General features: G+C 47.8%; 1 protein-coding gene across 17 annotated transcripts in view; it reads right to left on the reverse strand.

Annotated features, from left to right (window-relative positions):
* Nucleotides 1-17,847, reverse strand: part of SLC2A9 (solute carrier family 2 member 9) — a 231,812-nt gene that overhangs the window by 171,329 nt on the left and 42,636 nt on the right. For 8 of the 17 annotated variants that reach the window (XR_010409283.1, XR_010409284.1, XR_010409285.1 and 5 more), the window contains exons 1-2: nt 15,699-16,193; nt 13,126-13,224 (exon numbers count right to left, since the gene is read on the reverse strand). The exons of 2 other annotated variants lie outside the window; for them this stretch is intronic. Coding sequence is in view for 12 of the 15 variants with exons in the window: in XM_064584275.1 (XP_064440345.1) it covers nt 13,126-13,224; nt 15,699-15,782 (183 nt within the window). In the remaining 3 variants the exon portion in view is untranslated. Of the gene's footprint in view, nt 1-13,125; nt 13,225-15,698; nt 16,194-17,847 lie in introns of those variants that run through there. 7 more of the 17 variants (XM_064584279.1, XM_064584270.1, XM_064584269.1 and 4 more) reach the window with 2 other exon arrangements.

Genomic DNA, 17,847 nt, shown 5'->3' on the forward strand with positions numbered 1-17,847 from the left:
TGAGGCCATTCACCAGGTTTCAGGTTGGCATCTTTAGCTTGCATGTATGACTGCTTGAAAATTTCAGGCATCATGTTACTTTTGATTTGTGTGTAAATTAGCCCTGGATTATGTGCAGTCTTTTACAAAAACATTGGAATGGTTTAGATAGATAGATAGATGATAGATAGATAGATACATACATACATACATACATAGATGATAGATGATAGAAAGACAGATAAGTAGATTGATGGAAGACAGGTAAGATAGATAGGAGACAGATAAGTAGAAAAAAAGAAAAGTAGATTGATGGATGGATGGATAGATGGATAGATATGGACAGATACAACTATGCCAATTAGAATTAGTCATTGGAAAGAGAAAAGACAAAGGCTTAGACATGTAGCAATAAATGGACACAAGAAAAGAATATTAAGAAACAACATCTGTGGGAAAACTCACCACTCATGGGTTAATTGTTCATAAAGCCAGCCAGCTCCCTGAGGTCCTAATGACCCCAGCATCTACAGTGCCTGGTGTTCATTTCTTTCCTAGAACCTTGAGCACAGAGCTTAGCAAACAATGGCCCAGTTGGCTATATCTGGCCCGCTGCCTGTTTCGGTAAATAAAGTTTTATTGGAACACAGCCTCACCATTCATTTATTTATTGTCTCACGCTGCTTTCTCACTGCACCGACAGAACTGCGTAGTTGGGACAAAGACCTTGTAGCCTGCTAAGCCAAAAGTCTGCACAAGCTCCAGCAGATCAGCGTGGTGGAGCAGAAAGAAGATAAAGCTGAGAAGCAGACAGACCTGAGTTCACGTCCCCGTCTGTGTGAATGGGGCCAAGGGGGCACTAGAATTTTTACACAGGACAGTTGGCAATTTGGTTGAGGGTGAGGGTGCCTGCCAGATGGTTCTCTGCCATCTTGTACCTATGCCATCTGGGGGAAGAAAGAACTGAGGAACCTTCTGGAATGTCTTCAAGGGCTAGGCCTCAAGTGGCTTATATTCACTTCTGCTCGTATTGTCCAAAGTTGGCCAAGGACCCTCATGGATGCATAAGGCCCCTGGGTGTTCTCTTCCAAATGGGGCATGGACAGGATGTACATTCATCGAGAGTGACTGTCTTGAAGGGAAACCAATGGAAATTTGGGGAGTGGGGGGGGTTAAAGGGCCTCCCAACCTACACCAGGAACTTGGACACATTAACCTCCGTGGGCCTCAGGTTCCTCATCTATGAAACGGGGTTAGTTATGGTGCCCTCGCAGGATTGTAACGAGAATGAAATTGGATGCTCTGCAAACTGTCCCTAACATGGACAGGCATAGTCAGTTCTCAGAGGTGGGAATCATTTCCATTATCAGCATTCTAGAAAGTTCCCAAATATCTGGAGAGAGACAGAAGCACCGAGCATTTGTGCGGCTGTGGCTGGGCAGTGGCCAGAGCCAATGTCTGCTACCATGTGCATTATTCAAGTCGTGAAATTCTGCCTTACCTGGTGGTACACAGCCATGGCCTGCAGGCCCTCTGTGCTCCCCTTGACCACCACCTGCACCCCAATTATCCCACCACTGAGGAGGCAAAGCTGGTTGGCAGGGGCCTCGGGGCCCTGTGTCATTGCTAAGCCAGCGTCCCTTCATGTGGGTCAGTGTCCCCACTGTGACTTATTTTCATCAGCAGCCCCCCTTGGCAGCCTCTGTCTGCCATCTCTGTGGGCAGACACCCCCACCCCCAATATCTGCATCTCATGCAAACAGGGATCACTTCCTCCTTCCACAATGCCAGAGCCCTGACGAAGATTGGCTCCCACACAAAAAATACACCCCTAGGCGTGGGTCCTTCCCACTTGCATTAAATCACACACCCTGGGGTCTCTCTCATCCTGGGCTCTTGGACCCTGGGGCTGCCTGCTCACCCCTCCCCAGGCCCACTGCAAAGGGCAGAGAGTGTCAAGTGATCCCTGGACATGGGCTGCGCTCCTCCACCAGGCCTCCTTTGTTCCAACAGCCACTCATTAGGGGTTTGTCACCACCCCCCTGCAGCAGTGCCATTTGCAGGGGCTTGCGGTGTTTCCCACCCCGGGATGGCCTCCCAGGCTGAGCCCCCTCAGCCCTGCTCTGGCGCCCAAAGGCTGGGCAGGGCTAGCATGTATTCCTGTTCTGGCCCCTGCAACCCAGCTTGGGCTGGCCCTGGTCCCCTTCCCAGCCTCCTCCCCATCCACTCCTGAGAGCCTGCTGTCCAGCCCCCCAGCTCGTCACCATTCCCAGAAAGCCCTGTACTCTCCCTCAAGCCGTGGCAGGGCCCCCTGCCCTCCCCAGATAGAATAACGTCCTTCTCTGGCCCTGAGTTCATATCTCTGTGCAGCACATCTTGTCACTGCTGCTGGTCTTGAGAACAAGGACATGTGTCCTTTCGTCTTGCCACCCCCAAGCCCTAACGACATAATATAAGCAAGGTAAACACTCAGCATGGGTGCAGGGGCATTTACTGCCTATCTACCCTCTCTGCATTTGAGTAGCAACATGATGGAGACATGAAATGTGAGGTAGGACCTGTGACAGAGCACAAAAGGGGATTCCTGACCCCAAGGCCCCATGGGAATGGGGAGGAGAGGGCTTGGGGGCTGGCCTGGCCAATACGAAAGGAGTCCTTCACTTCTCTTCTGGTTCACGCTGGTCGGGGATAGAGCCCCCTTCGAGGACAGCCCCTAGGAAGTAGGGGTCAAGGGCAGGATTCAGGTATTCATAGGTCCCTAGTGGTGATACCATCCCAATACCATCAGAACTGGTCTCCGAAACTCCAGAGTTGCCATAAGTAAAGCCCACACAGCCATTCAGGTGGCGAGTGTCACAGGTAAACAGCCCACTGGGCTCGTTGTGGGTCCTCTTGGCCTTCCCCATAAGCATCCTTTGCCTTAGTTTACCATCCTGAGGCTCCCCCATTGCTGGACTTCTGGGGACTGGCAATGGTGGACAGTGAAGGGGTCAAAATGGCATGGGTCTAGGATTCAGATAGATTTGAGTGCAATCACAGCTCTGCCATATCCTAGCTGTGTGACCTTGATCAAGTTGCTTAAACTCTAAGCCTCTGGTTCCTCATCCATGACGTGGGTATGACACATCAATAACTAAGTGCTATGGACTGAATGGTGATCTCCCCAAATTCATATGTTGAAGCTCTATCCCACAGTGTGAATGTATCTGGAGCTGGAGCTTTGGGGAGGTGGTTAGGGTTGGATGACGTCCTAAGGAGTGGGCCCTCATGGTGGGGTTGGTGCCCTTATTAAAAGAAACATCAGAGAGCCTGCTTGCTTACTGTCTCTTCCACATAGGGACACGGTGAGAAGACAGCCATCTGTGAGCCAGGAGGAGGGCTCCCACCAGGAATCGACCATGCTAGCACCCTTATCTAAGATTCCAACCTCCCTAACCATGAGAAATAGAAGTCAGTTGTTTGAGCTTCCCAGTCTGTGATATTTTGTTACAGCAGCCTGAGCAGACTAATACATTAGTATGTCTATGAGAATTTCTATGTGCCCAACATGCAGCATTTTATTGCAGAGATGACAGGCTGGTGATCACCTCTGTGTTGCCCCTCATTGGTGGAGAGTAGAGCTTGGGAGGCAGTTAGGGGTGACCCTTCCCAGCCCCCTGTATCTAGGCAGGCTGGGCACTGCACTGTACTTAGGGCTCTCTTGGCCCCTCTAAAATGTCCTCAAAGCCTGAGGACACCAGGCTGAAAATGCCTCACACTGTCACAATGACTGAATAGCTTGCTGGGCATGCTAGCCACAAAAGTAGAGCCACAGCATCCCAAACAAGACATCTCATGGTGTGAATCTCGCTGGTACAGAAAAGGACCTGATTAAAAACATGTCCAATGACCAGGAAACCCAAAGTGTTTACCTAAAACTGGACACTGGCAATGCCCGACAGGATGAGCCCTGAAGCCAGACTGGCCAGGGTCATACCTGGCACCCAATTATTGTGTGCCCATGGGCAAGCCAATCTAGTTACCAGTATGCATCAATTTTCTCATCTCTAAAATGGGGATAATGATGAAACACACCTCATAGGGTCGTCATGAGGATGCACAGTGCGAATGCGTGGAAAGTGCCTAAAGGAAGGGCTGGCACTTAACATGTGATTTTTCCGTGTGTGTTGTTACTGATGTTGTCATAAAATTTATTTTTAATATTATGAAATTGAAAATCCACCCTGATCATGTGTAGATCTTCAGAAATCTCCTCCTCTCCTGAATTAGAAGGGTGGCTTATCAAACCCTCTTCATTCAGTTTATCATCTCTCCCATTAAATACCTCCAAGCTCTAGACCCTTCCGTTCTTCCCACTGACAATAAAGTTGCTTTTCTCCTAAAAGACAAGTCATATCGCCCCTACGTCATGAACATGCCATGGCTCCCCAGCGCCCATAGACTAAATCTCAATCTGCAGCTTAAGATTTGAGGCCCTTTGCTTCTGGCTCTATTCTGCTTTTCTACCTCTTATTCCATCCCATCCCCCTATTTCCCCTGGGTACCCAGCACATCACACCTCTATTAACTATTCCCAACATGTCAGCATGTCAGCATGGCCAGGCCTTTGGATATGCTTCAGCTCTCTGCCTCTCCCCGATGCCCATGGAAATCCTACCCACCTCTCATGACTCAGCTCAGATGCCATGTTGCCTTCCCTAAAACTAAACACCTGGTAGGCCCTCAGTAAATAGTTGTTAAATGAGACTTCTGATTTCTAGACCAGCATGTAAAAATCTTGGCAGTGGTTACTCTGTCCTAACAAATAAAAAGCTGAATGAATTGAAAAATCAACAACTCTTAGATCAATCAGAGAAATGAGGTCATAGGGCAAACCACTGGCCTGAAAATTAAAGAGACAGGCAGATGCAGAGAATCACAACCTACCAGAACAAAAAACCCAGGGTAGAAACCCCTGCAGGAGGCAACACTATGGTAGGAAAACCTGAACTGTGATTGACGAATTGCTGGAGTCTCAGTGTGAACACGGCTCAGAGTTACAAACTCCAGGGATGCCCCGTCACAGCCCCTACAACACAATTTTGTGTGTTTTACCATGAGGAGCTCTACCAATCCCACCCAGTGAATATCCAAGAAAAATCCCCTCATGCTTCCAGCAGGGGAGAGGAAAAGAACCATTCTGAAATACATCAAAGCATGCTGTTCTTTGCAAGGCCTGCCCCCAGGAGAAGTAATTTTACCTGAGCTTAATCTACCTGCTGGAGTTTTATCAGAGCCTAACCTACCTGGGTGAAGGGAAATACCCATCTCTAGCCCCTTCCAGCCATCCTAAGGAAGGAGTGAGCAGGACCTGAGAGGCACTGGTAAAGTTCATGGTCCAGGGTCACCAGCTGACCAAAAGACTGAGACCTTATCATAAGACTGTAGCATGCTTCTTCTCCCTTCATGCCTTACATTACTAGAGGTCTGTTTACTGCAGTTCCTTTTGCCCAGTACACCATTCCATCTTTCAAAAAAATTACAAGACATACTAAAAGGTAAAAAAATCAGTTTGAAGAGAGTAAATAAGCATCAGAGCCAAAATCAGATACAGCAGGAATGTTGGACTTACCAGACCAGGAATTTTTTTAATTGGTTAATATGCTCAAGGCTTAATTGGAAAAACTAGACAGCATGCAAGAACAGATGAACAATGTAAGCACAGAGATGGCTATCCTATGAAAGAATCAAAAAGAAATGGTAGAAATCAAAAACACTTTATCAGAAGGGGCACCTGGGTGGCTCAGTCAGTTAAGCGTCCGACTCTTGGTTTCTGCTCAGGTCACTGTCTCAGGGTCATGAGATCAAGCCCTACATCGGGCTCCATGCTCAGTGTGGAGTCTGCTTGTCCATCTCCCTCTGTTCCTCCCCCTGCTCACTTACTCTCTCATAAATAAATAAAGTCTTTTTAAAAACAAACAAAAACACTGTAATAGAAATGAAGAATGGACCAAAAACAAAGAGAAAAAAGACTGAAAAAAAAAAAAACAGAACAGAAATGCAAGAACTGTGGGAAAACTACAAAATGTGTAATATACACATGGTGGGAACACCCAGAAGAAGGGAGAGAGGTGGAAAAAGAGGAAATACTTGAGGCAACAATGACTGAGAACTTCCTCAAATTAACGTCAGACACTAAACCACAGACCCAGGAAACACCAAACAGTATAAATCCTTTAAAAAAAAAAAAAGTTACACTCAAGCATATCATATTCAAACTTTAGAAAATTAAAGATTAAAAAAAAAAAAACAACACACCTCTTGAAAGAAGCCAGGTCAAAAAGTACCTACAGCAGACAAAAGATAAAAATCACACCCAACTTCTCCTCAGAAACCATGCCAAGAAAAGAGTGAAATAAAATACTCAAAATGCTGAGAGAAAAAAACAACCCACCAACCTAGAATTCTGTACCCTGCAAAATTACCCTTCAAAAGTAAATGACAAGTAGATGTTTCAGACAAACATTGAGGAAATTCGTTGCCAGTAGATCTGCCTTGCAAAAAAACATCAAAAGAAGTTTTTCAGAGAGAAGGAACCTGATAATGCTCAGAAATTCAGATTTCCATAAAGAGAAGAGCATAGGAGAATGAATAAGTAAAGGTAAAATGAAAACATTTTTCTTTTTTTTTTTTTAAGATTTATTTATTTACTTGGGGAGGAGAGGCAGAAGGAGGAGAGAGAATCTCAAGCAGACTCCATGCAGAGCACAGAGCCTGAAGCAGGGCTCAATGCATCAATCTCACAATCCAGAGATCACAACCTGAGCCAAAACCAAGAGTCACTTAACCAACTGAGCTACCCAGGTGCTCCTTTTTTCTTATTCTTAATTAATCTAACAGATAACAGTTTGTTCAAAATAATAACAGCAGCAATGTATTTGATTATCTATATAATATGCTTATGTGCAAGTGAAATGAATGACACAGGGGTGTGGAGGAATTAGAAATATTTTGTTATTATAAAGTACGAACATTACCTGTGATGTAAGATAGTATTATTTGTAAGTAGCCTTAATGTATATCATAAACTCTCTGGCAACCACTAAAGAAAGTTTAAAAAAATAAGAGGTAAATTGATATGAAAGGAAAAGAGAAATTGGAACCATGTAAAATGCTCAGTTAAAACCACAAAAGGCAGAAGAAGTATGGAAGACAAAAATGGGAACAAAGAAAAAAGGCAACAAATAGAAAACAGTAACAGATAGTTAGATAGTAATCCAACTATATCAATAATCACATTGTCAATGGACTAAATATGGCAATTAAAAGACAGATTGTCAGAGTGGATCAAAAAACAAGGCCCAGCTATATGTTGTCTACAAGAAACCCACTTAAAATATAAAGACACATACAGATTAAAAGTACGGGGAAGGAGAAAGATATACCATGCTGACATGAATCAAAGGAAAGCATTAATAACTATATTAATTTCAGACAGGAGATACTTTGACAAGGAGAGTTAACAGGGAAAAAGAGGGGCATTGCATACTGATAAAGGACCAATACTCCAAGAAAATATAACAAGACTTAATGTGTATGTGCCTAGGGGCGCCTGGGTGGCTCAGATTGTTAAGTGTCTGCCTTCAGTTCAGGTCATGATCCCAGGGTCCTGGGATTGAGCCCCACATCGGGCTCCTGGCTCAGCAGGGAGCCTGCTTCTCCCTCTCTCTCTGCCTCTCCCTCTGCTCGTGCTCTCTCTCTCTATCTCTGTGTCTCAAATGAATAAATAAAATCTTTAAAAAAAAATGTGTATGTGCCTAACAACAGAGCATGAAAATACATAAAGCAAAAGCTAATAAAACTGTAAGGAAAAATAGATGAATCACTATTATAGTCAGAAACTGAAACACCCCTCTGCCAGAAATGGACAGATCCAGCAGGCAGAAAATCAACGAGGACATAGCTGAACTCAACAACTCAACCATCATCCAACTGGATACAATGGACATCTATAGTCTACCTCATCCAACAGCAGTAGGATATACATTCTTCTCGGGCTCACATGGACATTCGGTAAGATAGACCACATTCTGGGCCATAAAACAAACTTCATCAAATTTAAGAGAATATAAATCATACATTGTGTGGTCTCATACCATAATGGAATTAAACTAGAAATCAGTAACAGAATATAGCTGGAAAATCCCAAAATACTTGAAGATTAAAACAACACCCCTCTTAGTAACACATGGATCAAAGAAGAAATCTCAAGAGAAATTTTAAAATAAAGCAGTTTAAAAGAAAATGAAAATATTAATCAAGATTTGTGGGATGCAGCAAAAGTAGTGCTTAGAAGGAAATGTATAGCATTGAATGAATATATTAGAAAAGACAAAAGACTTAAAATCAGTAAGTTTCCATCTTAGGAGACTAGAAAAAGAAGAGCAAATTAAATTCAAGTAAGCATTATCCTGGAAGTCCTAGCTAATGCAATGAGACAATAAGAGGAAATAAAAGATATACATATTGAGAAAGAAGAAATAAAGCTGTCTTTGTTCATAGAAGACATAGTCATCTATGCAAAGTTTGATAGAATCGACCAAAAAAATTCCTGGAACTAAGGAGTGATTGACTGTAGCACAGTTGCAAGATAACAAGATTAGTATATAAAAGTCAATCACTTCCCTATATTCCAGCAATGAAAGAATGGAATTTTAAATTAAAAATATTACCACCTACATTAGCACTAAAGAAAATGAAACAGGTATAAAGCTAATGAGTTATGTGGATATCAACAAACTGATTCTAAAATTTATATGGAGAAGCAAAAGACCCAGAATAGCCAACTCAACACTGAAGGAGAACAAAGATGGAGGACTGGCGCCATCCTACTTTGACTTTTGATAAAGCTACAGTAATCAAGACAGCATGAGGGGCGCCTGGGTGGCTCAGTTGGTTAAGCGACTGCCTTCAGCTCAGGTCATAATCCTGGAGTCCCGGGATCGAGTCCCGCATCGGGCTCCCTGCTGAGCAGGGAGTCTGCTTCTCCCTCTGACCTTCCTCCTTCTCATGCTCTCTGTCTCTCATTCTCTCTCTCAAATAAATAAATAAAGTCTTTAAAAAAAAAAAAAAGACAGCATGGTATTGGTGAAAGAACAGACAAATAGCTCAATAGAACAGAACAGGGAGTCCAGAAATAGACCCACATTAATATAGTGAACTGATCTTTGCAAAAGAACAAAGGCAATACAATAGAGCAAAGATGGTCTTTTCAACAAATGGTGCTAGAACAATAGATAAACACACACACACACACAAAGAATCCAGACACAGACTTTATACCCTTCATAAAAATTAACTCAAAATGGGTCACAGACCTAAATGTAAAACACAAAACTATAAAACTCCTAAAAAACAACATAGAAGAAAATCTAGATGACCGTGGGCATGGTGGTGACTTTCTAAGGACAACACCAAAGGCACAATCCATGAAAGAAATCATTGACGAGCTGGACTTCAATAAAATTAAAAACCTCTGCTCTGGGAAAGACGATGTCATGAGAATGAGAAGACAAGACACAGCCTGGAAGAAAATATTTGCAAAAGACGCATCTGATAAAGAACTGTTGCCCAAAATATGCAATGAACTCTTAAAACTCAACCATAGGGCGCCTGGGTGGCTCAGTCGTTAAGCGTCTGCCTTCGGCTCAGGTCATGATCCCAGGGTCCTGGGATCAAGTCCCACATCGGGCTCCCTGCTCGGCAGGAAGCCTGCTTCTCCCTCTCCCACTCCCCCTGCTGTGTTCTGCTCTCACTGTCTCTCTCTCTGTCAAATAAATAAAATCTTAAAAACAAAAACAAAAACTCAACCATAATGACACAAGCAATCCAATTAAAGAATGGGCAAAAGATCTGAACAGACACCTCACCAAAGAAGATATACAGATAGCAAATGAACACATGAAAAGATATTCCTATCTTTTCAAAAAACATAAGAAAAAGTATTCAATGTCATATGTCATTAGGGAATTACAATTAAAACAAGGAGATACCAGGACACGCCTATTAGAACGTCCTAAATCCAAAGCACTAAGGACACCAAATGCCGGTGAGAATGGGAAGCAATGGGAACCTTCATTCATTGCTACAGTGTGGTCACTTAGGAAGATGGTTTGTCAGTTTCTTACAAAACTAAACATACTCTTCCCATATGATTCAGCAATCATGCTCCTTGGTATTTACCCAAGTGAACTGAAAACTTCTGTCCACACAAAAACCTGCACATGGATGTTTATAGCAACTTGACTCCTAGTTGTCAAAACTTAGATGCAATCAGGAAGTCCTTCCACAGATGAGCGGCTCAAGACACAGGTCCATCCAGACAATGGAATATTATTCAGCGTTAAAAAACAAATGAGGTTTTGAGCCATGTACAGACATGGAGGAAGGAAGCTTAAGTGCATAATACTGAGTGAAAGAAGCCAGTCTGAAAAGGTCACATACTGTCTGATTCCAACTGTATGACATTCTGGAAAACCTAACCTCTGAAGACAGTAAAAAGATCAGTGGTTGCCAGGGGTTAGTAGGGAGGGAAAAAGGAATAGGGAGAACAGAGGATTTCTGGGGCAATGAAACTGTTTTGTAAGATACCACAATGATGGGTACCTGTCACTCTACATTTGTCAAAACTCCTACAATACACAACACCAAGGGTGAACCTTAAATGTAACCCTTGGACTTTGGGTGAAGATGCTGAATCGAGGCAGGTTCACTGATGACAACAAATCAGTAGTGGTGCAGGATGTTGATAGTGAGTGGTGCACCGGAGGGACAAGGGATATGGGGGGATTCTCTGTACTTTCCACTTAATTTTACTGTGAACTGCCTTAAAACTGCTCTAAGAAATAAAGTTTATTAATTAAAAACAAGATTTAAATGGATGAACGACAGAATTCTCCTCCTTCTTCCTGTTCCCACAGTTGTGGTGTGAGCTTATATTTTTCCTCTTACATCATTGGATTCAGGGTTCAAGTTTCACAGGGCCTTTTGCTCTACAAACCATGAGTGCGAAGGTTCTCCACCCTCTGCTGGAGTTTCTGCTGAACCGTCAAGATAAAGCAAGAGTGTCAACTTCTAATCTTCTTTTAAAGACAAGTATGGACAACTCAGATCCCCATGTCAGGATGATGTCACAATGACAAAGTCAAAGCCACTGCAAGAGTTCAGGGAGGCCATCTCAGCCCCTGGCTTTCAAAATGGTCTTAGCATCGGAATCCAGTTTTCAAATGAACTTACACAGAACCCCCCAAATATACAAGAGTTAATAGAGTAAAAAAAAAAAAAAAAACACACAGAACTGTCCTGGCACCTGATTCTAACACGTTTCATTTCCTAACACAGTCATTATTCCTTCCAGCTCATCAACTGAGAAATACAACAGATGCCCCTCCTATATTATTGTCCAAATAGTTGGTGACAATACTGAACAGGACAGGGCTCAGTAGCATGATTTGGAAACTTCCCTTTTCTTTCTCATATATAGACACATTGGCAAAGATGTAATGATGTAATTAGTTTGGACATTATGTTATAAAACTTTTCAAATGCATAGAAAAGTAAGGGAACAGAATAATGAACATCTACATCTAGATTTCAGGGTTGTAATTATTTTTCTGTATTTCTGTTGCATTTATAGGCACTGATTTTTTGGGGTCCTGATTTGGACAAACCAGCTATAAAAGACATTGTGGGACTGTTGAAGGACATCTGAATTTTAAAAAGGCACCTCTGCAATGTCCAGGACTCCTGGGAATCCTTTAAGACCCAATGGTCCAGCCTCCCTTGCATTTTGCACATGGGGATTCTGGGCCCCAAACAAGGAAAAGCCCAAAAAGCCTCCAGGAGGCTGGCTTCTGCCTGCGCCTTTAGCTCCTGCCCTAGGCTCCCCAAAAGGCATCCTGTGCTCCAACCACATCATACATGCATTCCTGCAAATATTTCACAGATCTCAAGCCTCTGTGCCTTTGCTCTACCTTTAAAACATAGCTGAGGCATCACCTCCTCCAGGAAGCCTTTCCTCACACCCTTCATCCACCCTACGCCCAAGGGTGGAAGTAGGTCAAGCAGAAGCCAGCACCCCCAGAAATGGGTAACACACAGACCTAATAGTCTAGGTAGGCAGAACCAAACCAAACCTGCAAACTAGCAGGAAGGTGTGAGGGGGGCCTGGGGAACTGCACCTGCAAAAGGAAATTACAAAAGGAAGTAAGTATTGCTAAGAGAGTCACTCAAAATGGAGTGGGGAGGATACTGAGGAAGCAGCCCTATGGGCTCCTGTTTCAATTCTGAGAACACCATGAACTCTTGACTTTTGTCCATTTTGACTTGCCAATTGCACATTGATGGCCTCTTGGAACACCTCCTCTACTGCCGACTGAAATAGAGATAATGTAACACTGGTGAGCAACAGAGCCAATCCTGCATCAGGTGGTCAGTTAAGCACTGTCAGCACCGATCACGATTCCTTCAAAACAAGTTACCCAACCCTGTGGGTTTTGCCTTCATAAGCCTGCACTCCCTGTTGCAATTCCGAGCACAGTCTCAATCTCGGTCCTCTCTGTGCCTCCCACATTGCAAATCCTAAGACCTCAAATAAACACTTTTGGTTGCTTTACAGCCTCTTCTTGATTGACATACCTACTGTCTTGATTCCAAACGAAAACAAAGGCCAACGGTGGATCTTGACCAACAGATACCCAAGTGACCTCAAGCTGTGATTAAAAGCCATAAACACAAAAAGAACATCAGGAAAATGTCTATGCATAAGGTCTCTCTGTGCCTCCTCGGATTCCATGCCCAGGAATAAGCCCCTGAGACCTCCGAAGACCCCTCTCCTTGCCCTGCACTTTCCCAGGACACTCCAGCAAGAACTGAACGCCCCGCGTTGTGACATTGTTTCTGTGTCTCTCATCTCCCCTCCTCGACGGCGGGGGCTGGTCTCACTCTCTCTATCCCTCTCCTAGACCCTCTGGCAAAGGTCTGGTACAGAACTGGCCTGCAAAGTTTTGCAGAATCAGGTACCATCCCGGCCAGGCGCTAGCACCTGAAGATTTCCACGTGGCCGCAGCGCCCTCTGCCGAGCACATCCCGCAGTCGCGGGGCACTCACCTGAGCGGGGGCATTCACCACCGACAGGTTGTACCCGTAGAGGAAGGAGGAGCCGAAGGCGCCCACGAGAGAGGCCACGATGAGCGAGCAGGACCAGTCCTGGGAAAGGAGAGGACAGCACGTCAGATCTGGCAGTCGGGCACAGAGCCAGGGGCCCACAGGACGTACCTGGGCTGTCCCCTCGTCTGGGGAGGCCGCCCCAGAGAATTCCCAGGACAAGGAGACAAGTTCCTGGAGCCGGCTGGCAGGTGAGTTGCCCATCCAGGTCCACCTGCGCAGGCAGGCGCCCTGGGTGAGTTGGGTCAGCCCCCGGATCTCAGTTTGCTTCTGACTGCTGCAACAGATCAGTGACTGGCAGACCTAATATCCTTAGCAGGTGCTTTGTAAGCAGCCACATGCTATTATTTCAGCTGAATTTGGCCACTTTCTGAACCACACAGGAGCAAAAAGCAAAGCCAGACACAGCGGCCAGCATCTGGGGCTTACAAGAGGTATGGGCCAGGCATTGCCCAGAGCCCTTTCTGGGTATTCTCTCCGGGAATCCTTAGATCAGTACTATTTGATCCTGATGTTGTTAGGTGAGGAAACAGGCACAGAGGTGTCCGTGCTGCTGTCCGGGGTGGGGGCTGGGGCCCATGCAGGCTCGCGCTGCACCGCGCTGCCTCTCCGTCTGGGAACGTGTCTCGGGGCTTGAGGCTGCTCACAGCTGCCCACGTGCACACGCGCTCACATGCACGCGCACGCACCGCCGCACCTGCCGTTCCAGACTCAGCTGTCCATCCGCAGGCCACTTTGAGGCCCTCGGGCCAAGGGCCTGCAGAGACATACAGGGCTCAGCCTGGAGAAAGAGGCATCTGCCTCCATGAATCCTGTCCTTCGGCCTCATCCAAGGATGGTCACAATCAGGACAGGGCCCTGAAGCGGAAGCATCTGGGCCCCTGGGCAAAAGCTGACCAGCCTGCAGGAGCTGGAGACAGGAGGGGTTGCCATCCTAAGCTGGCCGGGGGGAATATGCCAGTCTCCGGATGGAGGTGACCCAGGTGCTCTTGGAAGCCGCTTTCTCTGCTATCCTGTAACGTGTGTGCGCTTCGCAGGCCAGGCCCTGATAAAGCCCCAGGGGTATAGCAGCAAACAAAACAGACAAGGTCCACAGTTCCGGGGACTGAGCCGGTCAAATACTGTTTGGAAGGGAAAACAGGACCCCAATAGCCAATTCCCTGCTCTGCCTACCTCAGTAGTCTCCTCTAGCACGGGATGCAGTGCTGGACGTTCCGGCCACTCAGCTATGGGCACCGGAGCCAGTTTCTTGACCTTTCTGGGTCTCAGCTTGCCCAGCTGGAAAATGGATCTAAGAACAGCACGGCTGTCCAGGTTGTTGAGCACTCGCCGTGTTGCTGGGTGAGGATGTTGAGAATGTTGTGTGCACACAGGGAGGGTTCAGAAAGCCTGTTTACTCTTTCTGCTTTCCCTCTGGCCCAGCCATACAGAATGGCTGTTGCCCAGGTCAGGTGCCAGGGTCTCCCTAGGCCTGGCCCGTGTGGCTACGTACACCCGGAATTCTCCCTTCTAGAGACTTGTGTATCCAAGACCCATGACCAGTGTCCTCTCCTCTGAAAGCTCCATCTCCTCGTGTTGACATTTCTCTATGATTCAGCTCTGTCCTACCCCGGGCTCTGCCGCTTAGGACTGTAACCTTGGACCAGTTACATAGCTGCTCTGTGACTCAGTGTTCTTATCAGAAAATGTGGATGATAACGGACCCCACCTACTGGGCTGTTATGCTGAGTTAACACTGTGCCCGCGAGCGTTAGCAACAGGGGCCGGACAGTGGGCAAGGGTCTCACTTTTTGAGGGTAGGGGTCTTGCTTCCAGGAACCAAGCCTGCTGCAGAGAAGGTATTCAGGAAATGCTAGTGATCGGATGGAAGTGAGAAAGGGGGTTTATAAGCCACCAGGATGGACACGGCCAGATGTGGGGCCAGAATCTTTTCCTGCAGTAAGAGGGGCCTGAACTGCATGGGATTCATCGATGGAACAGAAATGCACTTTGGACAAAATGCCCATTCTCCATAGTCCCTTATCCTCTGGGTCTCGGCTCAGATGTCACTCCTCCCAACTCCCTGGGCTGTCCCTGGCGGCCTTCTGTCCCTGGACCCCCTTGCTTCCAGCCCTGATCACTGTCCCCTTGTCTACACCCATCAGAGGATAGAGAAGGGCAGGTGGGAGCCTCTCCCTGGAGCCCCTGCCCCCACTTGGCCAGCCGGGGCCCACCCCCTCTCATCACCTGCCCCAGGGACAGGGTACCAGCTGTGGGGGTGGGGAAGGAAGAGGGGACACCACCCAGCACGTGCGAGGCCTCATTTCATGAGCACAGCCACGTTGCCAGAGGAAACCGCAGCTCCAGAGCGGGAGCTCCACGGCCAAGGTCACGGGGACCAGGATGCCTGCACTCAAGACAGGCTTCTCTGACCCAGGGCCCCAGGCCTTCCAGGCCACGGAGGCAGTTAGGTGCAGCCGCCCACGCTGGGCCTCTGAGCCCCATGGCAGGGTCCAGAGGCCGGTTTCTGTGTTTACCTTTCTGGTCCTCCTGCCCGGTGTCCTTCTCTGGGCACGGCCACGCTCGGCAGCCCCTGCATGAGCCCAGGCCCGGGAGTCCATGCTCCTCCGGCCGCGGGCTGTGCCAGGGCATCTCTGAGCAGGAGGCAGAGTCCACAAGGGGGCGGGGGCCTGGCAGGAAATGCGGCAGTTCTGTCTGGTCTGAACAGGAAGTGGGCACCGTGGGCTCTCCCCACCCCACCCCGTTCCCAGTCATAGCAGCAGCCCAGGAGTCCTGGAAGGGCAACTTGCCTTCTCAGGAATCACCACCCAGGGCAGGGATTTTTCCTTTGGCACCTTTGATTTTCCCTCCCAACCGCGTGCAGTGAGGGAGCACCGGGCATGAAGCCAGGGTGCCTCCCAACGGATTGGGACAGAAGGAACGTCATTGGTGGCACGGGAAGCCTGCTGGCGTCCCGACCCTGCCTCTCTAACTGCGTCCTTAGCCAATCCACTTTGCTTCTCTGAGCTACGATGTTTACGAGGGCAAAACGGAAGGCTGATCCCTCCTGGACTGTCCGTCCAGTAGTTATTCTGAGGCTCAACTAGAAAACACATAGCTTCGAGCAGCATGCTGGACGTGGGCATGACTGCCCTGCAGCTCTCCAACAAATGGGGAGGCTCTGGGTTTGGAAGAAAAAGGATCTGCCCCTCTTTTGGTCATTACTCTGTCCTGCTCACTCAGCGTTGGCTCAGGGAAGACCTCTTCCTTGCCCAACCCCGGGCTGGCTCAGGGAACGCATGAAGGAGGCAAGACCCCTCCATGCATACTTAATGTCATCAGAATTAATTCACCACGTGGCCAGTTTGCCCCAGATGTCAGAGAAGTACCTTTAATCATGACAGGTTTAGGACAGCCTGCCTCGGCCCTTTGCTCGCAGAGGCAGAAGGCAGGTACCCGAGGCCAGTGGGCGAAGGTATGTTTGGGGAATGCAGAACCCCGCGAAGGCTAGGGAGGTATCAAGTCCAGCAAGCAAGCAAACTAGGTTCAGTGGATCACAGACAATGAACCTGGGGCTGGATCACGGAAGGCTCTCTGAAAGAGAGTAAGCGCTCTCAGCTTACTGAGTAAGCTCGGGGGGAATATGCAGGCAGAGAAGGTGCGTGGGGCGGGAGAACATGGGCCCAAACCCATGGGCATAGATGCCCTGGGGTATGTGGGAAAGCAGAATAATTGAGCATGGCTGGGCCTGAGGTATGGGAAGGGGTGTGGGAGGGGACTGGACAGCTGCCTCCCCGGGTCTTGGGGACCCACACTATGCCATCCTGATGGGGACTTTATGTTCATCCTCCTCTTCTCCTCCCCCTCCCCTCCTTAGCTCAGGCACTTCCGTGTATTCTTCCTGGCTTCCTCATCGCTAACAGGGTGTCTCACCTGATCTCACTAGAACTCAGACTGAGGCAGGTGATCCCCCCCCCACCCTCCGCCATTTAAAATCGTTCTGTGCTTTCCCATTGGGGTTGAAAACTCAGTAGGCCCCAGGCCCCAGGACAAATCAGGACAAATATGCAACTGCATTTGGGTGTGAAGTGGGGAGTGGGGGTGGGGACGCCGCCGCGCTGTGAAGCTTGAGTCAGCAAGCATTAAAGGCCCTGCCCGCCGAGCACAGCATGTCCGCAAGCCAGCAGCGGGCTCCGAGTGTGGCCTTGAGCCCCTGCACACCTCTCCTGCCTCAGCCTCCCTGATCCAACGCCTGCTGAATCTGAGCTCCAAGGCCAGAAGCCGGAGGGGATGCAGACCCCAGGGATGGAGGGAGACCAGCCGCCCCCACCTGCGCCCGTCCGGCCCTGCACCAGGCGCCGTCCCAGACCCTAAGACTGGACATGCGCAGACTTCACTTTTCCTTTTGGTCCCACAGCCTGGAGGTGGTGCTTGGCCTGAAGAGTTCCTCTTATTGGTGGAGCTGGCTGCCCATAACTCCTCTCCCCCGCCTGCCGAAGGCGAAGGAACCCAGAGGGGAGCAGTGCCTCGCCCCAAGTCGCGCACCTGAGAGTAGCCCCGGCTCAAGTTCCAGGCCGGTGCTCCAGCTATTTGGAGAGTGGCCTTCGCGTTAACTGCACTGCCTTCCTTTGAATTTGAGCTTTTCAGGGTGAATTACAGCTCTACTTTCTGGGAAACCTTGGTGAA

The sequence above is a fragment of the Mirounga angustirostris genome, unplaced genomic scaffold (assembly GCF_029215605.1).
Source record: "Mirounga angustirostris isolate CCGP_5_RB_7025 unplaced genomic scaffold, mMirAng1.0.hap1 SCAF_2, whole genome shotgun sequence".
Lineage (NCBI taxonomy): Eukaryota > Metazoa > Chordata > Mammalia > Carnivora > Phocidae > Mirounga > Mirounga angustirostris.